This window comes from Rousettus aegyptiacus, unplaced genomic scaffold, assembly GCF_014176215.1.
Source record: "Rousettus aegyptiacus isolate mRouAeg1 unplaced genomic scaffold, mRouAeg1.p scaffold_m13_p_12, whole genome shotgun sequence".
NCBI classification, from domain to species: Eukaryota; Metazoa; Chordata; class Mammalia; order Chiroptera; family Pteropodidae; genus Rousettus; species Rousettus aegyptiacus.
The window spans coordinates 91,898,347-91,920,724 of record NW_023416287.1 but is presented as its reverse complement, the minus strand read 5'-3'; the positions used below and the strand labels follow the sequence as shown (position 1 = coordinate 91,920,724).

The window sequence follows — 22,378 nt, the reverse complement described above, 5'->3', positions numbered from 1 at the left end:
TACTTCTTTCAGACATGAAATACTTTAGGATAAACTTGCAAATTTATTGGAGTTTATTATTTTAGCATGCGAACTGAACGTGGCCACCTAGTTGTTTATATGTAAGTGTGCGAGGTTTCAGAAATCCAGCAATACACTACCTTGAAATAAGTTCATGAAAATTTAGGGACAAAACAGTATATTCTTATACAAGCCATCGCCTCAGGTGTTAGTGGAGTCAAAAAAATATATCTGTGGAATTATTTAGTTTTCTGTTGCTAATGATAGTCATGCTGCCAAAATTTATTGGTTCATCAAACTATAGTTTAAGTACATGAATTTATGTGTAATAAATTATCATTTTTGCATATATCAGTCAAAGCACAAGGCCTAAATACTTGCGAACAAAATGCATTATTAATTTAATTGTCACAGCCTATTTAGCTAACTTCTATTACTATTTGCTATAACATGCAATGCATAAGAGGCGAGAATCAAATTCAAAACATAAAAAAATAAACTGATTATACTGTCCTGGAGAAATTAAAATGTAGCAAGCTTGCAAAATTATAGCCAAGACATTAATGTTTTAAATAGGTAAAAAAAAAAAAAATGTCTAACTTCATCTAAGAACAGTCAGTCATGCCCAAAGTGACTGTCCAACATGCTGATAAAGGGTTTCTGTCCCTAAAGCCAGTGAAAGGCCTCGGCTCACTCCGCAAGGAAGGGAGGAGCGTGGAACGGAGGGGAGGGGACTCTGGCATTCACTGCGCTGGGCTTTGGTCCTTAATCCTCGTCCTCTCCGACGACGGTTGGCGTCTGCTGCGGGCCCGCATTCCGACTCAGGCTCCCGCGCGGTCAGAGCGCATGCTCACAAACAGATACGGCAAACCACACTTCTTAACATGAAGAACCATTCAGGTAGACGCTTAATTTAGATTAACTTGGACTACTTAGCAAGTAATACCTCAGAAGATGGGGTATACCTTCCCTTTTGACATTCATTTCCTGATTTTAGGACAAAAATCACGTCAGTGATGGAGAAAACGTTTGCCATGTCATGTCTCCAAGGGGAGAGAGACGTGCAATATTTCTCTCGTCTCTTTTCAGGTTCCCTTTGTGCATTAGGGACCGGGATCAGCCGGAGAGAGCAGGAGTGTTCCCAGAATGCACAGGAGAAGGGAAACAGAAGAAGCAAGCTGCACACCTGGGATTCCCAACTCCTATCGCAGCACATTGGAGGCATCTTCCAGTTTTAAGGTGTTTGGAGGATATATACACATATATATGTGTGTATATACAGTAATGAATTTTTCGTTAATATGAAACAATAGAACATTTATTCAAATTTTTGAATAATTTTTTAAATTCCTAAATAAAAAGCAAAATGATATGTTTGAATTCAAAATGTATACTAGATATATAGCAGGGAACTATTTCCTTTTTACGAATCATCCAACCTAGATTGTTTTCATGGAAATTTATTTCGTGACTAAAGCACCCTAAGTATCTCTATGTAAAGATTCTCGATGTGAGATAATCGGTACACAGAAGAGCACAAGAATTAGAGTAAAAAAAAAAAAAAAAAAAATTCTAACATGTATTAGTTGTGAGATATTGAATATATTATGATATATTCCTGAATCCTAGTCCTTAGGTCTATAAAATCAGAATAATAATACATTGCTAATAAGGTCATAGAATGATTGAGATAATGCATGAAAACAATAAGAACGTAGTAAGTAAAAATATTTTCTCATTTCTTAAATACTTATGACACATAACTTTGAACTTATGAAACATAACGTCTCAAATTATAATTTAAATAATATAGAATTTTTAACTTTCAAGAATAATGAATTCAGGATGTGTTCAACACATACATTTTGGCTCAAGTTAAATATAGTCTTACAAAGGAAAATAAAAGAAACCAAAGGTAAAAAGCATATATATATTATGCCCCAATATTTTGACAAAGTAGTCATATCCAAACGAAAATGCTAAAGAAAGCAATATGCCTCCAATAGAAAACTCAAGGTAAAGTTCTTTTAAACACAGAAATGTAAGAGCATTTAAAATTTTTTGTTTAAGTCAAACATTCAAAAATATGGCAGAAAAGGCCCTAAACTAAATAGTAGTAGAATAACTTGCATTGTTATCGACCTTTTAAAGAACTATTTAAAAAACAAGTTTCCAGGAGTGTCTAGAAATTCAGATACCATCTTGGGAGATTCAGGAAGTCTAAAGTCTACCACCATGTCTTTGACAGAAACAGAGAGTGCTTGCACTAGGTCTGAGAGAGTTGTACATATTAAAGATTTAAAACTTCAAAAGTAGCCATACTCACCTAGTAGCTGACATTACTGTATTTCGGTTCACCTAATATAATTAAGTCTAAGTGATGAAGCTAATTATGATACAGTAGCAAGAAAAAAGAAAACCTGGCAGTTGATGACATAATAATTGTAGTGTTATTTTTCATGACATGGCAACTGTGGTATTATTTTGGGGATGACACAAGATGTATTTCTTTAATATCAGTAATGTTTAATTCTACGGTAAGAATTCAAAAATGTTATTTTAAAACCTCAAAATAAAGATACAGGGAAAAAAACAGACAAAGATTAGTTTTATGTATTTATTTTAGCTCATTCTAATGTAGTTGCAGAGATCAATCCGCACTAATTTAACTATTCGACTGTTTCAAGGTTATTTTGTAAATTCACAAAGTCCCTCAAATCCTTTCAAATATTTTTAGAATAGATTTTTTTTTTAATTAAAATGACAGTAAATTTTAGTGAGAGAATAGCTTAAAATATGTTATTCAAAAACAGAGCACCACAAATGTAAAAACATGTGAACTGGCTTGGTAAAAATTCTAGAAGTCACCTTATTAAACATATCATACAATGAAAATATAACTATATTTGTTAGATAAAAAAAATAAATGAAAATTACCTTTCTTTTGGGGTGCCAACTCCATGTTTGCCTAGTAGATGAGTATTTAAGTGCTTCTTCATTACAAAAGCAACCCTAAAAAAGAAATAACATAATTATAGAACTAAAACTTGACTCTCTGCTAGAATTATGTACAAAAAGTATTTAAAATTAGGCATATATATATATGGATGTAACATGAAAATGCATATTACAATGGCTCTCTTGCTAAATAGAAAGCTTGGTACAGACTAAATATACTGTAGTACTTGGAAACCATAAGAAAGGACTGTATTTACACTGACTGGTTCCTTTTCTTATTTGAGGACACTAGAGTGACCAAAACAACAATTTTAGTTCTTTAGTCACTGTCTTCACTGTTAGTTCGTATGAAAAATAGAGCAATACCTCAACATAACGTTCATCGGCCATTAGCTGACCTCACATTTCAATCATGAAATGATTTCAGAAAATGTCATTTTATTAAATATTCAAGAGACTATAAAAGACAAAATGAAGAGCCTTCATGAAGTTTCCTTAAAAACAGTAATAATCTGAAGAGGAGTTTTTTTTTTAAATTATATAAACGTTTATTGTGTCTGCAGCACATGAAAAAAAAAATGTAGAAGTGCCTAGAAGATATCAATAGCTAAAACAAACAAGTACCACCTGATAATGCTATCTTATTTTATACACAAATCAGCGGACCTAATTCAGTTTTGTTGACATAAATGTGACATGGACAGGGACCTGCAGCCAGTCCATGGAGCAACGTTCTTCTGCTGAACATAGTGCAACATCAATTCAATTATGTTGTGTGATGATTTAAAACAATTTAGATCTCGTTCAGAAGCATCAGACTCAAATGGCTCTCTTGATAAGGAAAAAAATTTTACTGTTGTAACTTTCAGTGTAAAAGGGCTTGCAAACATTTTTGTTAATTATGTATTACAGCTGTCCTTCATAAAGTTAATTACTAATAGCTGAAAGGCAGCAGAATCTATTTGCATATGTACATGAAAGGCATGACATATGCAAAAATATGATTTTAATTAGCATTCTGTGATATGAAGGGCTACAAATCAAATTGGCATGTTATAAGATTCTTAACATTAAACACGGAATTCATCTGGACGTGTTTGCACAAACGGGCGACGGAACACCGCGAAGCACTGCGGCCTCACGAGAGGGACATGTGTCAAAAGCCAAGACCACAACAAGTTGTAAAACGTGAACGCTTCCTTTCTTTTCATGGACGGTCTATTCTGGTTATTTTCATACATTATTACAGAGGCTCAGTTTTAAGGTTAAAATAAATATATATATATATTTTAAATGACTATGACTTCGTTATTCAAATACTGCCTTTGTATACACTGAAAATAACATTATTCCTTTTTATCTATTAGGTAGCACTATGGACAATACACACTTTACAACTATAAATAACTGATCACACCATCAATCATTAAAATGGAAAAGTAATTATTACATATAATGAATCAAACTGTGATAATATATATTAAATGCTTAACAAAAATAACAGTACAAGATAGTCCATATTTATTTCTGCTTGATTTGGACAAAATAAATAACATTTTTTATTTCCTTAAAAGAGAATACAGTAATAACAACAGTCCATTTAAGTCATAACTTCCCTACTGTCCTCTATTTTCCTATAATTAAAAAAACATAAAGCTAATAGCAAAGAGCAAAGGTTAAGAATCCAAAGTTGCGAAGCACAGCTTATTTACATGACCAAGTATAATTTAAGAGACCTGCGCTTGAAAACCACACTGTAGTTTAAAAAAAAAAAAATTATTAATTAAAATGTTTAAGAATTGAAACAAAGATATTATTACACTATACAGGAGAACAAACAACAGGCCTTAGGAAGGGAAAGCTGCTACCTAGTATAACATGTTACATTATCTGGCAAATATCTATAATACTAAATATTTAAAGGAATAACTTTTTTTATTATGGAAAAAATTATAATACTAAAACACAGTTATAGTCGAACGCAAAATATTTACCCAAAATCTGACTTGAAGTAAAATTCTTTAAATTTGGTCTAACTAAAAGAACGAGTGATGTAAAAGTCTGAATCATTACAATCTCTGTTTTTTAATTGTGCTTGGCTGACTGAAATAAATTTAGCGACCTATACGGACACCACACCGCCAGCCACTTGTGACTACTCGAATGGGCCCAGCCTTCGCTGCCATCGTCACAGCACTGTTTTAATATTTCCGACATAACGGTTGTTTGGGAAACGTGTACTCTAGACCCCGCCAGAAGGCGAAGGACAATCATCCCAAAGCTGGGACGCTCGCTGGCACGCCGACCTCCCCCTCCTGCGCGCCCCCGGCAGGCTCGGAGTCGCGCGGTCAGGGAGCGTCCACGCCGCGGCCTGCGGCCTCCCGGCAGCGGCGCCCAGCCTGCCGCTCCGGCGCGCGTGCCGCCGGTCCTGGCGGGACCCACTCTGCGCCAGACCGGTCCTCGGCAGCTGTGGTGTACCGGGGACGACAGGGGCCAAAGCCCCTGCCTCGGAGCGGATAACCTGGCGAGGGACACAGGCCAGGACAAAAAGTGCAGAGCGTCCCACGCAGTGGTCAGTGGCCGGGGAGAAGGCAGAGAAGGCGGACCTGCCGCGGCCGCAGGGAGCGGCTCGGGGGCGACGTGGCTCTGCGCGCAGACTCGCGTCCCCCGAGCCGAGGGCGGAGAAGGCGCGCACGGGCGCCTTGTCGTGAGGCTGCGCGGTCGGTGTGCGCACAGGGCGGCGAACGGGCCCGACACCCTCGGCATTACCGGAGCCTGTGCCACTTCTTGCTAGTAGCCACCTGGGCCCAAAGGCTCGAGGGCTGATCGCGCCCCGGATGGACCAGCCCCGCCCGCCGGCCAGGGCCCCGCCAGAGCGGGACGCCGCGCCGCAGGAAGGGCGACCTCCGCCCCGGAGCCCCCGCGCGCAAACTGCACAGCGAGCTGGTGTGACTTGGTTCCCCCCGGACTGAACACTCCGCGTCTCAACACCGCCGGGGAGCACCAGGCCCCCAAAATAAACAGCACCCAAAATGAACTCAGGCCTGACCAAGGGCCAGAGGGAGGAGGACGGCAGGACGGGACGGCAGGCAGAGGTGCAGGGTCCCGGAGGAAGCTGGGGGCAGAACGCTTAACGTGCCCTGTGGGCGCAGAGCCCAGGCCCGCGGCACACGACGTGCTGTGAGGCACTGGGTAACCCAGAGAGGCCCAGAAATGCTGCTAAAGAACTGAGTTCAAATTTGAGATAAAGAAGAAAAGCAGAGCTATAAATCATGAAGGGTCTTAAAAGTTGTACCGAAAACTTTAGATTTTATCCACATTCTCAACATTTGCCAAATTTCCTACGGATGACTGTCCTGCAGGACAAGCAGGGCAGGGGGGTCGAGTAAGGCTGGGCAGGACCCCGTCAGGAAGCGACAAGCGAGCACTGGGTCCCAACACGGGGAGGGGCGTGAGCGACATTCTCCAAACTTACGGGACCTCGCAGCAAACCTGTTACATCACCTGGAACTGTGTCTTCGCGATACGATTTAGAAGACGCTGCTGTAGAGTCTCAACTGCCAAAGTGGGGCGTGAACGCGATGGGATTCACCCTCTGCGAGGCGCAGGCCCGGCAGCCAGATGGCGGCGAGCGCAGGCCCGGCCGCAGCAGCGCCTCGCGGGAGGTCCTCACGGCTGTTGACCACACTAGCCCTCTGCTCCCTGCGCTGTGGTGCGGGGACGATGACACTTATCTCAGAAGTAGATAAAGACGAGCTGACAAAAACGCGTTATTCAGCACAGTGGCTGTTACACAGCCATCACTCGGCAAACGGTAACTATCACATACGTTCACCAAGCCATTGACTGGGATCTGCAGGCGCAAAGATGAGCGGCTCGCAGGCCCCGCATTCACAGGGCACAAAGGCTCCGGGTGTGCTGAGCCGCCTCACACCATACCCTGGAACTTGAAAGTTTTCCCTCTCCTTCAAAATCAACAGTACTGATCAATCAAAGCCAGCTAATTTTCTTTAAGTATGAAACCAGTCCAAGCCAAACAACTTAATTTTCCTCATTATATATAAACAGTAGCCCATTCATATACTAAAGGCTTAAGGCCGAAAAAGAAAATATAAACTGACTATTAAATGATTCTCCAAAGAATAATAATCCATTTCCCCATATAAGTTCTAGGTATACAAAAATATACTATCAATAATGTGATCTGACTTTTAGAGCAAATGTCACTTGTCATTAAAAATATATAGAAACTTTTGCCATTTTGCTTAATGTCTTTTTTATGATTAATAAGGTATTACCATTCTGAAAATGACCTTAAATGAATAGATTATCTTTATACTATAGTTTTACATGTTAATTTCCATTTTTAATGGTATTGCTATAAAAGATAGATGGATTATAGATTTTCAAATTGCAGTAAGCGTGCGCCTCTCCCGGCGACCCCACTGTGCAGGAGCGATGGCTCTGGGCAGGGGCGCACGGCTGGCCTCGGAGGCCCGGGGCGCCCATGCAGAGCGGAGCGCGGGCTGCAAGCGGCCGCCTCCAAGCAGCAGAGCCTGGCCTGGCTGATCCTGGTGGACTCGGCGCGGTCACACGTGCACTCGAGGTGGTGGAGAAGGACAGGGAAAGGCCAGGCACAGGCGTGGCTAGAGATGCCACACTGCTGGCTCTGAAAGGAGCGAGGCATGCAGGTGTCTCTGGGCACGTGCGCGTCCTGCCCCTAGCGAGTGCCTCCGCGTGCGCTCAGCCCGTTCACGGACACCGCCTGCCCCGACGGCGACAAGGCAGGCTGCACGGTGGCCGCGTTCTGATCCTGGCACTCCTCCCCCCCTCATTAGCTGGCCTTCTCTGCACAGAACGTCACCATTTTCCCGTCTCTCTGTCTTGTGCTCTCTCTGACCCTCACTCTCTTTCAAGAGCATTTTAAACAGACTCTGAGATGTTCATTTTTATGCCATGTTTTATCATCAATTACCTATCATAATTGCAGGTTATAATTCTCAAACCGTCCCCAGACTGGCCAGTGGAAACCCTCTAAGGCCGGCTCCTGTCCTTGAGCCATGTATGTTTGTGTGTGCACATGTCAGAACGGAAAAACACACACACATACGTACATGGGATTACGCTCTGTAATATTTTTGTCCTTTATAAATCTAATACGTCACGAGAAATGCTTTGTACTTCTGACTGATGCATAATAACCTAAGACAATCAAGCCCCTGCTATCGAGCACTTAGGTGGTTCTCATCTTCTGCTGAGATGTAGCTTTTCCCCCTTATTTCAGATTCTTTCTTTAGTTCAGAGGCAAATACCAGTCAGTGCGGCTCTGACATGAGATACAGTTTTAGATTATTCATATTCTGTATCTTCAATGAGTAAAATTTTAAAAAACGAAAGATAACATGATGCTCTACATTAATTTACATGGCACACCGATGTGTCCTCGACGGCTGCTCACAAGTGAACGAATGGGCAGTGTGGGCTTTCTCAGCTCAGCCTAAGAGAAGAGCAAACTGGGGCTCAGAGGGACAAGCAACTTTGACTTTTTCAAGAAAATGTGGCAAAGAAACTGAAAATGCAAAAGTAGGATTCATGCCTGGCGACCCTCATCCAGAGTTCCTTTCCCCATTCCATGCATCCTGACTCAGATTATAACCTCATGGAGAACCAGAAAGTAGAAAAAGAAAATACTACAGAAATAAAAGTGTTCACATATAAAATCATTAATATATTAAATGATGTTATAAATGAAAATGAACCTTTACAAACTACTGACTGAAAACCCAAGTAGTTGACTGAGATTAGAAAGTGCTCTTAAATTTAAAAGAAGATTAAGTCATGTTTATCACATGAAGATACAAACTAAAATTTAATGGCCTGTGATAAAGGTCAGAAAAAATAAACTATACAATCAGTTAACAAGAAAAATTATGCTTAGAAATAAATATAAAGATGCTCATCATTATTGAGACAATAGCCAATTGAGATAAAACTATAATGGTTTTATTATAAACTAAATCAAAAATATACATATTTTATCCTCCGAAGTGTCAGAAATAAAAATCATACTATGATTGTCAAAATGTACAATACAAAACCAAACCCTAAATGAAGTATCAAAATTTCATTTACATAATACATAAAATGGAATACATTATATATCACCCTCAACGTATCTTAAGCAGGTTCCCATTAATATAATTTCCACCCACTTCTTTGCCTATTAATGAGCATGTTAACTTAAACGAGAACAGAAAAACCTAAACCTCGAAGGCATTAAGAGCTGTCAAAAAAAATTTACCTTGCAAATAAAAGAAAAATCTACAATTATATCATATTTTACTAGAAAATTCAGAAGTTCACAAGTCTCATATAGCACCTGAAAACTACATTTCTCAGGCTCTTAGCAAATCAGTGCGAGGCCACACCAAGTATAGGTGACCCTTGAACAACGTGGGGGTCACGAGTGCCGACCCCCACACAGTAGAAAATCTGCGGATCACTTCTGACTCCCCGAAACTTAATAACTGATAGCCTACTGCTCACTGGAAGCCTTACTATGAATGGTTAATTAATAGATATTTTGTATCTTATATGTATATATACTATATTCATATAATAAAGTGAGCTAGAGAAAATGTTAAGAAAATTTTAAGAAAGAGAAACTACATCGACTGCCTGTATCTGTAAAAATACACGGGTAAATAGACCCGTGCAGCTCGAATCCACGTGGTTCGAGGGCACCCTGGGTGCCTTTCACCGCTGCTCGACTATCTCGCAGCACAGTATCTTGGGTGCCAGTGCCCTTCGGTTATAATGGCCACAGAACCCACGATTTCCATGTTTGAAAAGGACCCTTGTAATTTTACATGAAGCGACTTCCTTCAAAAACAAATTATCAACATCCTCACATTTGAAATTATAAAGAATCTTTTAATACTTGAAAATTATGATTATTATTTTCCTGAATGTTTTTGCTTCTTCATGAAAATAAATGCTACACTTATTGAAAAATCCTCACTAAGAGACAAAACTTAGAAAAGATCTTTTCTAAGTGTCACAACTCTCCCAAGAATAAGCATCGTGTTAAAAAAAAGAGAGAGAAAAAGAAAAGAAAGAAAAAAGAACAAGAAAAGCGCTGAGAGTTCAGACAGCGTGAAAGTGTGAGCCGCGGCCGCCGGAAACACCCCTGTGAGACACCGCGAGATCGTGGCGCAGACACGACCACACACGGTCTCCTGCGCTGCGCAAGAGGAGGGGGGACTTCGCGAGGTCGCGCCCCTTCGTCTCCAGAATCGATCCCACGGTCGCCTCAAAAGCAGCCCTATAAAAATGGAACTATTAGTGTTGTCATTTGTCGAGACGATATTGTACCCCAAAGACCTACCATAGCACATTGCAGACTTCCAAATAGCGACCACGTGCTTCGCAGTGACGAAAGCGGTCACATATCAGGGCGTTGCTCGTTTTGTGTTGTGTCTGCACAGAGGGAGACTTTATACACACCGACCCGTTCGACCCTCATCGCGCCCCACCTGACAGACGCACGCCCTGAGGTCAGATGCGCCAAGTGACGCCCCGGGCCGCGGGCGGACAGGGCGGCGGCGTCCGGCTTCCTGCCGTCCGGCCCGGCGCGGCCCACGCACGCAATCGCTAGGTCACTGCGTCGCCCCTTACGAACTATCACTCGCGTATCTGGTCTTATCTCAGGTGTGTTTGTTTTTTAACTAAAAAGTCGTCTGCAGAAACAAGTAAGGAAATCGATGACAGAAGCGTACTGTCTCTGAGTTCGAGGAGCGACACAGGCGGCCGTACGGTGACCAAGACGCTGAGCGCGCGAGTCGAAGTCCTGGGTCTGATCTGGGCTGTGACAGAAACAGTGACCTGGCCCTGGCTCCGGTAAGAACAACGGCGAGGGAGAGAAAATGAAGTGACCGTGGGGCGGTCACTAAAGCGTGGGGCGGGCGGGGCGTGAATTCAGCAGGCGGCCACGTGAGTGATAAACCACAGCGCGCGGTCGCCACGACGCCCACGGCACCGGACACTACACTGCGTGAGACCCCGGGGGACGCGGGAGCGAGCCCGGCCCGCGGCGTGTGCGGCTGTGCTGACGGCTGCGTGACGTGGTGCGCCCGGGGAGCGCCAGGAGCTGCCCCCTGCTTTTACGGGGTGATGGCGGCGCGACCGCACCCGGAGCAGGAGGCAGAGGGCGCGGCCCGGGCACCGGAGCCCACGCTGGGCAGGGGACCCTGAGTCCCCATTTCAGCCTTCCTCCCGGGATACGAAGACCGTCCTCACAGGGCCATGCGAGCGGGAAAAGGCAAGGACGGAAGAAATCAACCGTTTTGGTGACAGGACACTAACTGCCAGATGGAGTAACGAACGTTTACCAGGAATTGTCAGCTCTTAGGGATCACTAACCTTAATTTCCAATGAACAAAAACCGGGGTGTAATGGAATTAAACACAGCGATGGTTAGAGAAAAATGTATCTCTACACACGACCTAGAAGCCTCTAACTAGGAAAGTGCCAGATGTTGCAAGAGATGCAGCGAGCCTCAATAAATGATTCCCACTAATAAATTAAGGGTCTCTTCTTACCCAGGCATATAATTCTGGTATTGTCTTTATTGATTAAATGTGCAGACGCTAAAACACACGGGGGTGTTTATATCAAGGAATAAAACACCGATCAATAAATCCACCAAAAAAGGGATTTCCACTTTTACGTGTAATTTGTCTTCGGTGATAGGTCGTGAGCATCGGTAGGAACTGCACTGGGAGGAGAGACGCCGATGCCGGAGGCGGGGTGGCGACCGGCCCGGGCCTGTCCGGGGGGCACCTGGGGATCGCCAGGCCCCCGGGGACCGGCAGACGGCGGGCGCAAAGCCACACGCGGTCCGATAACCAGGGAGACGTGCTCGTCGGTCGTTCCCACCCGAGACCCTGCCAGGGTGACAGCGCCACGTCCAACACCCAGGAAGGGCACGCGTGGCTTCACAGCGATGTCAGGGGCAAGAAACAGGCCTTTTACGTTATTACTTTAAAAGTAATAAACGAGACCATTCAAGTCGAAAAGGAGTTGAAACCGGTCACACGCGTTCTTATGCTTATCCTAAGCAAGGTTCACTGGGCTATTTATAAGTAAGAGTCAAAAACAGAGGCCGCGGAATGCCGCGACCCCCTTCTGAACTCGCCGGGCGTGCAGACGCCGCGGCGACAAGCGTGCAGGTGAGGGGTGACCTGCATCGGTACTGAGGTCCACACACACACACAGCTACGGGAAGTTGTCTTTCGTGGAGTATAATTATGCAAAAAAATATAACGCGACAGAATGCACTTAATAATGAAATGTCACGGTACGGAGTTTGGTCTTTGTTTAACGACCCGGCAGGCACACTGAGAACACGCGGTGCTTCAGGGAGATAATCGCCACCGCGGACTGCGGCCGCTCCGGAGGAGGGCGGGCGTGTCGATGAACAAGCGCGCTGGCGGGAGCGCGTTCCAGTAACAACCGCTACTAAAATAAACTGCGCGGGCCCACTGAAATAAAAACGCCCCCAAGTTTTGTAGAAAGTCAGGATTATTTTCTCCCTTTTTAAATCCCCTTGTCATCTAAAATAAGCCGTGTTGACAAGTCCTAACTCACTAGTTAAGTTACAGACAGCAAAGTGGGGGTGTGGATGAGAAGAACGAACACCCCCCACACAGGCAAAAATCGACTGGGACAGCCTCTCGAGGAACAGGTTGGGGTGTTGTTGGCTGTCTACTGGGGTGTGTGCTGACTCGGGAGAAGCAGAGGATTCTTCCTGCTTTTGTTGGAGGGTAAATGCAGATTACGATGACGTGTGCAGGGCAGCAGAGAGCACGGGCCACAGAGCCCGCACCGTGACAAAAAGAGATCTAAGAACCGCATCGTTCCTCCTCCCGGAAGCAGCCGCCCTTCACCGCGGTTTCGCTTCCTGCGGCTTCAGTCACCTGTGGTCGACCACAGTCTGAAAACACTAAATAAGAGCAAAAAAATGACATTGACTGAAGAAATTACGTAATCTGAAGAGCCCCATAACAAGAGACTCAACTACTTATCAAAAAATTTCTAACAAAGAAAAGCTAGGTTCGGATTGCTTCACCAGTGAATTCTAGCAAACGTTTAAAAGATAATTAAAACTAATCCTTCACATCTTCCAAAATTTAGAAGAGGAGTAAACGTTTTCTAACTGACTCTATGAGGCTCTGATACAAAATCAAGATGAAGACGAAATCCCATGTGAACACAGATGCATCATCTGTCAACAAAGCACTAAAGACTGAAATCAGTAACGTGTGAGGATTACATATGCTTACCAAGAGGAGTGTGTTCTAAGAATGCAAGTCTGACCTACCAAAAAAAATCAATGAATATAACATGTCCTATTTATAAATGACAAAACCACATGGTCATTTCAACAGATGAAGAAAAGGCATTTAACAATATTCAACAGTCCTTCATGATAAACAGGAATCCCTTCATGTAACAAATCAGGAATTGAAGAGAACTTCCTCAACCGGCGGAAGCCCATCCACAAAAACAGCTAATGCTGTCCTCGCTGGCGGGAGAATGAATGCCATCGGCCTACGATCAGGAGCAAGGCAAGGATTCAGCACTGAGCGGACTTTAGCCAGAGAAGCTGGGCAAGGAAATAGGGATTAAAAGTTATCGGAAAGAAAGATTGAAAAGAAAGAAAGAAGTGTGAAGAAGCCACAAAAAAACTACCAAAACTAACAAACAAACCTAGCAATGATGCAAGATACAAAATCGATACACAACGAATCAATGGCATTTCTGTGCGCTAACAGGAAGGACGCAAAAATGAAATTATGAAAACATTTTAAATATGTAGGACTGATTTTAACAAAAAAGTGCAAGACATACAATAAAAACTGAAAAAGATCACTAAAAGAAACTAAAGATTTAAATAAACAGAAAGACATCCCTGGATCGTGGAGTGAACACGTGACCCAGCGAGTCCACTCTCACGTACATAGCGTAACCAAGGGCCCCGAAAACCTCACGTCCACTCAAAACCGGGCACGAATATCCATGGCAGCACGAGTTACATCAGCCCCAAAATAGGAATAATCAAGATGCCTACGAAATGAGGGATGGATAAAAAATAATAATAAGATTTTAAAAAGTGCTATTCTCACACAATGCAATAGTCGTCAGCCATAAAAAGGAATGAAGTACTGACACATGCTATAACATAGATGAACCCTGAAAACCTGCCACAAGAATGCACCCCGGCACCAAAGGCCACGCATTACATAACCCCATTCATATGACATATCTAGAAAAGGCAAATCCATAGAGGCAGAAAGCAGATTATACACCGAGGGATCACGCTGAACAGAGAAGGTCCCCCTGCTCTAAAACAACACCCATTCTAAAGTCCGCATTCTGCATAATCTGTAAAGAGAGAGATACAATAAATTGGAATACCACTTTGCATCTTGTGTCTTGGTAGGCCAAAATATTGTAAAACGATTTTAAAGTATGTAAGTTTTCCTCCAAAGAAGGCTAAAACTTAAGGACAACCGGAACTTTCCATGAGGGGGAAAAGATGCCTAGCAGAAGAAAACTAAAGAGAACCCCGGCGGAGGGCCGAAGGCCTGGGTCCAGGCCACTCCGCGGCGGGGAGCCCAGCGGGGCGGGTCGCGGAGGACGTACAACGTGGTGGCCCGAGTTCTAAATGGTGTTCAGTGTGTCTGTTTTCAGTTTTAGACAGGACAGAGGAGGAAATGAAAAATGCCTTTTAGTAAACAATTCTGTAAGAAATGAAAAAATCTGTTCGCCGAGAAAGTAAATTCCAACACCAGTGAAACTCACCTGGCGCCCAGACCTTGTTTAATAAATACAATTTTTCACTAAGATCTAGCACTCCTGCCAAAAAAGGAAAAAGCTGATCCCAGGTCTGGGACATCTTGCTGCGCCCAAAATAAAAGAATGACAGAGACATATCATAAGAACACCGAAGACAACTGAAACAGACTCCTGTTGACCCACTGGGCTAACATGCTAATTATAAAATTGATTCTTAAATCTAATAAAATTCATGTGTGTACACTGCCACAAAACCGAACCAAACAGACGAATCAAAAACTCTCTTCCAACTAATAAATGTAGGAGAACCAGACACGTTACAAAACAACCAGAATGTAAACTCTGAAGGTTAAACTATTATATTTCTTCTCTCAATAAGCATAAAGTTGATTATATGTTAACAATATTTTACTTTGCTTGATAAACCTGCCTATGTTTTGCTTTAGAAAACTATAAAAGTGACAAAATCTCATACTTGTCTAATTTTTATAGTTGGCCTAAGATGCTTTGTTACTCCAGCTTCTTATTCTCATAGTAAATTAATTTCCTTTCCCTACAGTATTAGAGGAAAATGAATGGTTTCTATTATTTGGAGTTTTATTACCCAAATAAGATATTAAGACTTGAGACCACGGTTGTACTTTCAACCATGACATGCAAAAATGTTCATGGACCCACTTATGATTAAGACAACACTATGATTTACTTCCAAAATAAAATGATTCAGGAAAAAAAAAAAATCTGAAATTTGCGGTACAGCATCTCAAACGATAAAATCCATGAAAATTTTTCAGACATCTCCGATTCGTTCCTCTCTCTCGTTCACTGCAGGTTCACATGCTTAACGGGGGATGGCGAGGGCACTATGAAATCCACAAGGAAGGTATCTCAGTCTTTTTATCATTTACAAAGTAAACGGCCCCTAAGACTAAGAAAGAATTGCAGCACTTGGGCAAAAATGGCATGTGATTTTTTTTTTTTTTTTTTTAATGCACGTAGGTTACTGGAATAATACAGGCCACGGGCAACGAGCTGGTAAAGCAGTGCCTTCTGCTCACAGGTGAGGGGACGTGCAGAAGGCGAGCTGAGGCACGGCCAGGTGAGGGGAGCCCGGGGCGGGCCAGGGAGATGGGGCGGCAGCCTGTGCGCACAGAGCCCAGACCCCGGCAGCTCCGGGTAAGGCTCTGCCAAGTAAAACTGACTGAGATGGAAGCTGTTTTGCATGGTACAGTGGCGATGGCTAACAAATGAGAGTTTTGTGGGCTGCATGTTAGTCCCCTGCCTCATCTGCCACCCCTAATGACAGCGGCCACCTGCTGTTTTATTGTCACAGCTGGAGCCGGTTCACACTCCTTGGTGCTGAGCTCTGCCTATGAGCACCAAGCTCTCTCCTCGCCTCATTACTTTGATGAACTTTTTATGGTCAGCACCCATGAAGACCTCATCTAGGACTGCGCGACACAGGCTGGCTTCAGGGAGTCCTTCCAGTTACACGAGGTGATAATGCACAGTGACACCAGGGCTGCCTGTCATCCAGTGCGGAAGTGACTGTACTGTACTTCTGCACAACGGGGCCCACGACAGGTAAACATGCCATGAGATTCTCATGCTTAGTGATGCCCCGCCTTCCTCGATGCGATGTAAAGACCGTAAGACTGCCATAATGAAGCTTGTTAATGGTACATGTTATCATAGAAAACCTAATGTACTGTTTATGATTACTGCCATAAAATTAAAATTCTTTTCATTTCCTATAGATTGAGAGCCATGGGAAGAATTTTTTCCTTCAGCTTTTAAAGTGAAAAGGGACGAATTGAAGCAGAATCAAAATCTTATTTGTATTTAATAAACTATTCTAAACTAAAACTTCATGAGTTGTTTTTTAATGTTACTTAATTTGAAAAAATACAGTAAGGACACAACAGCTGATTTTAAACTAAATCTGTCATGTGTGATTTTGACAGTAGAAAGGCTGTTCAAATAATGATGTCACAAATACCGAAAGACTTTACGACCTTTTTCTGATAATTGCTGACCAAAGAGAAAGTCAGCAAAGCGCTGACTACTTATTGTAGAGGGGGAAAACTGAAATGATTTGAAGAGCATTAGCGACAATGAAAAAAACGACCAACTCTTAAAAGTCACTGTGTGGAAATTATTCCACATAATTTTTACTATCTACAAACTTTGGCTTGTACCTGATAAAAGTCTAACCTATGAAAACCTTCACTGCATTAAAATATTTCAACATATTCCCACATATAAATACATGTTAAATTTTTAAATATTCAAAAATCACCAAGTAACATTTTAATTTTCTAATGCTGAAAAGCTATCATAAGGCTAAGATACAGAACATTTAGATATTTTATTTGGAATGGAGAAATTTTGACAAATTCTGCAATATTAGCAGCCAGCAAACATCAAAAAAATTTTTAATCCTCCCTGCAAACGTCCGCGTGCCTGACCGTACCCGCGCTGGCTGCGCGGCTCCCTCCGCCCGGCAGCCGTGTCCTGCCTCTCCCGGTTCCACCCGAAAGGGCTACTAACTGTCCATGCGCAGGGCACTAGCGCTGTAGCCGAAAGACAGGACGGCGCGGACTCTGCCGTGCGCCCGCGCCTCGCGCGCCCCGTGGCTGCAGAGGGTCCTGCGCTGCCCGCAGCGGCCACGGGGCCGGCGCCCCCCGAGAGCCGCTGCCCAGCTCAGGCGTCTGACCCGCGGAGCTGGCTCAGAGGCGCTGTGATCAGCTTCGCTGAATACATAAAATTTTTAAAACAATCATTAACTTAAAAAAGAAGTCATTAATTTACAAATTGACAAAACCCAATTTCTGTATCACATTTTTTAAATCAATCGGGAAGTGTTGTACAGTAAGGATAACCACAAGGTTTACGATGAGGAGATGCTCCTGCGTGCCATTTTAACTGCGCGAGGAATAACCGTGGGTACAATGGCGGAGGCACACGCGCCATGTATGCCAGGCAGGGCAGATTCTAAAACTCTATTAAGCCTAAACACTTTTCTTCAGCAATGTGAAAACATGCCAACTCTACAGTGTATGGAACGGAAGTTGAGAAAACCGTTAACAACACTCACTGGGTATAAACTCTACAATGTTTAACTTCGTATCAATCAAGTTAAGCATGAAAAAATAAGTTATCCAGGTTCACACATTGTCCTTTTCTCAAATATTCGTCAAACTGTACTGAATTTCTTCCGTATGAATAATTCCCCTCAGTAAATGAGTAGATGCCAGGTACCTGCAATGAAAGCATGGCGCTCTTTTCCGTTTAAGTGGGTGAGCAGTTAACTGCTAATGATATGTCTCTCTGCGCAAGAAGGAAAAAAAGAGAAAGGAAGAAATTGACTGTGTTACTAAATGAACAAAAAGACCTAGAAATGGATGTGAGGAGGAAAAATTTCAGATATTTCAGCCGGAGTAACATACCAACTGATAAACAAGAGATACATAGGACAAAAACAAAACAAACACACAAAAACAAAAACGCAGGTGTTCGCCCAAGGATGGAGCTAGCGAGGGAACACAGCCTGCCCCCACGCAGGCGGCCGAGCGGAGACCGAACGCGACGGGGCAGCAGCCAGCCCAAGCGACACGGGACCACAGACCGGCTTCCTGAACTGGACGAAACCGGATACTCGCCTCCTCTCAGCGCTTCCCTACACAGAGCCGACCCGTCACATATCCTCGAGCTGGGCAGTACTGGGGCTTTCCTCAAAGAACTGATGGAGAAAGTAGGTTGGGGTAACCGACACAAACAGGTATGTGGGTTCTGCCACTACCGGCAAACACGCGAGCAGGGAGGGGGACCAGTTTTAAGCAATGCAGTAACTGGGACCCATGATACCGAGTGATTCTGTTTACAAAGAGTATCAGGTAGGAAAGGTGAAGAAAAGAAGTCTTACGCTTTAACAGCGTTTAAATTCCATGGTTTTTCCTAAACCCTTTTCCATAGCTGACATTTACAATTATCCTTTGAGATCAAAAATAACCTCTTATTGGCTCATGAGGAAATTAGGAATTTTCAGCTCCTTTTATCCAAATCAGACGAATTTCCACTTAATGGCTTTCTTTCCGTAACACCATTAAAATAACTTGTAAATACCAAAACAGGCACAATTATTCATATAACGCCAGGAGAGTATTTTCTCATTCGCCTCGTAGGTACATGTCTGATTCTCCACAAGTGCTAGAAACTAAACCTGTCTCTCCCCAAAGTCCACATGTTGAAACCTAATCCCCAAAGTCCCTGTATTCAAGCTGAGGCTGTGGGAGGTGACTGGATCGTGAGGGCGGAGCCCCCATGATGGGCCTGGTGCCCTTGTCAACGAGACCCCACCGCACAGAGCGCCCTTGCCCCTTATGCTCCGGGGACACGAGAGGCTGAGTCCACAAACCGGGCAGCGGCCGTCACTGACACTGTGTCCGCAGGCGCCCAGACACCGACTGGACATCCAGCCTCCAGGACCATGAGAAAAATGCTGTTCGCAAGCCACCCGGCCTGCGGGACTCTGTTACAGCAGGCCTGTCCTTTACTACTCCCACACCTGCTTTGAAGACGAGAAAGCCAGCATTTAAAGTTCCAATGCCATAATCTTAAAACAGTAATAATGATGATGATGATGATGATGATGATGATGCAATTACATGGTGGCATTTGTAAATATATAGCCTTAAATGTGGTATGTTCTAACCAGTTACCCATTACTACAGTGGGTATTCAGAGCATTCAACTTTTATTTCAATTTTTAGATTAAAAGAGACAAATAACATATGATTTCACTTATATGTGGAATCTAAAAAATCAAAAAAATGATTGAACAAAACAAAACAGACTCATAGAAACAAACTGATAGTTGCCAGAGGGAGGGGGGCGAGGAAAAGTAAAAAAGGAATATAATTAGTAACAAATTTGTAGTGACAGATGGTTACTAAATTTAGTGTAGTGATCACATCACAAGGTATATAAATGTGGAATCACTATGTTGTGTGCCTGAAACTATACTTAACTTTTTTAAAGGAGTAGCTATAAAGTAAAATTAGAATTCTGTCAAAAGAGAGAAATTAATCCTTACTATTCATTGGGTACCCTGTGGTAAGAAAAAAACCAACATTTTCCAATCAATCACAGCAAAAAGCACAGCAATAACTTCAGTGCACGTTCTTAAATTAGAAGTCACAATGTCACACAAATCCACTGAGATAGACATCGATATGTCTACAAACAGTTATAATAATTCTTATTGCTATATTTCTGACAGAAATAAGTTATTTTCCTTTATGCAATAGTTAGAAAAATGTACACATATTGCTGTTTCTTAAAACTATAAATAAACGTAGCTAGTTTTAGTGAAAGAAAAACTATGCCACACATAAACCTATATTTTCATGACAGACTGAGTTAGAGGAACCCTGATTTAAAGCTACTACTCAGATAAAAAATTAAAAACAAATAAAGTTAGAAATCTACAATAAAGAATATATCCATATATTATGTTTTAGTTAAAGAGAACAAAATAGAAACATTTAGATTTGGAAAAATAATTATTTTCAATTTCATGGCATATGTAAATATAGACAAAATAGATAATAAATAAATATATGTATACCTGCAACTAAAAATTCACCCTGATTATCACTATATGGTAAGATTATGCTATAATTTTTGTTCAGATTTTCTTTCATTTCCAAATGTTCTATAATTAATATATTAATTTAATAACCTGAAAAATGTAATAAATATAGGTAAGTAAATTGTTCTCTATATCCTTGCCAAAACTCTCGTGCTATTTTAAAAAAGCATCCAAATGAGCTACAGAATCCACTGTACTGATTGTGAAGGTGGAGATCCATCAAATCCACAGAAATCTTGGACTATCACAAAGAAAAGCTGACTCTGGGCCAGGGGTCAGGTCAGAGGTCATGACCCATCCACCACTTCACTTCCATTTCCACATTCAGTCTGTGCCCCTTTTCCACACAGCCCTGAAAATACAAAGATGAATAAAAATATCCAAACCCTGGGGGAGCTCGCAGCTTAACGAGGAAGATCAGAACATAACAACTGGGATCCTCTCCCTAAGTAGGTGATGGGTAAAGAGAGAATTCTGGAGGAATAATGAGTTCATTAAGAAATCCTCAGTGTCAACCTATCGCCTGAAGGTCAGGAAAATCAGTGTTTCCAGCCAGAGGTTAAACACAAAACTCTGTACCATACAATAACTGGAAAGCCGAAGCTGAAATCTACTACCCAAAGGCTCCGGGACAAAGGTGGCCGCCTGTGTATTGCGTTGTAACTATTTAACGTACAGTATTTACTGGACTCGGATTCTGAGTATCGATTTTGAGATACACAATTGATTTAACAACTTTTCCAAAGGATGAAAAAACTCCATCAAATTAATTCCCAATTAACTCTAAACACATCAAAATTTCCAAAATGTTAAAATATGGAAAAAAAAAGTGTCTTATAAGCACGAAGCTGATAATAAATCATAATATACTTATTATTTTAGAGGCAACAGATATATCTAAGAAATATAAACATCTAAGAAAACGAAGTGTTCCCGATAAAGGCAGAAGTAGTGTAGTAAAATTCCTTTCACAACATATTAGATTACAAGGTTATTTCCATTAAAAACACCTGTATGAATACCAATTAGGGAACTTTGCAGATCCTGAAACAGTGACCACTCATTAGGGCTTTATCACTATCTACCCTAAAGTATTATCCACTTCAAATAAATCTTACAGTGGTCCTTATTCGATGTAGTAATTTAGACGCTCAGAGAGAATCTCCTTTCATAAATATGAAAATTTCACATTATCATCGTATCATCTCACACCTCACTTAACTACAGAACTGAACGTTAACGAGAACTGGGACATCGATGTGTCATGCACACACACGCACGCACGCACACGCGCACACGCGCGCACACACGGATCTGGCGTGACGGGATAACGCCCGGCCAGCACACTCACGCCTCCTGGCTGAGTGCCAAAGTGCAAACTGGCGCCACCACTTCTTAACTGTCTTGTTTCTACCTGGTCGCATCACCCCCTTCCACAGCGCCAGCAAATAAGCAGCACGGTTCCCGAATACCTTTACCTGGACACACACAAACGAGACACACACGTGCGCTCGAAGCTGCTTCTTTCAACTCAACTCAAACCCCGATTCCCAGCTGCCTCCCACGCGTCCCCGGCCAATTCAAACTCAGCGCAGCTGAGCCTGGACGCCCGCCCTCCCACACCGCAGCCCCGGACCCCTGCGACCTGCTTCCGCAGTGTTCTCCATCTTGGTTACTAGAACGGCACTGTCTACCTAGTCATCAGATGAGTGACCTGCAGCCCATCCTCACGGCTCCCGCTCAGCTCACGTTACCTGCCATCCCATCCGCACCCCCTCCAGCTCCCTCTGCAGCGCCTCTAAACCTCTCCTCTCCCCTCCGACCACCCGTCTCGGCTTCCCTACTGGGTGCGCTCCTCATCTACCCTCTGAGCAATTAAAGGGAGGGCCCTAACTGGCCCGAGGTCTA

General features: G+C 42.8%; 1 protein-coding gene across 1 annotated transcript in view; it reads right to left on the bottom strand.

Moving 5' to 3' along the window:
• The window catches only part of ZNF407 (zinc finger protein 407), a 333,803-nt gene that overhangs the window by 192,800 nt on the left and 118,625 nt on the right, over positions 1-22,378 (bottom strand). The window contains exon 4 of the mRNA XM_016148401.2: positions 2,938-3,012. Within this exon, the coding sequence (XP_016003887.2) occupies positions 2,938-3,012 (75 nt within the window). The remainder of the gene's footprint in view (positions 1-2,937; positions 3,013-22,378) is intronic.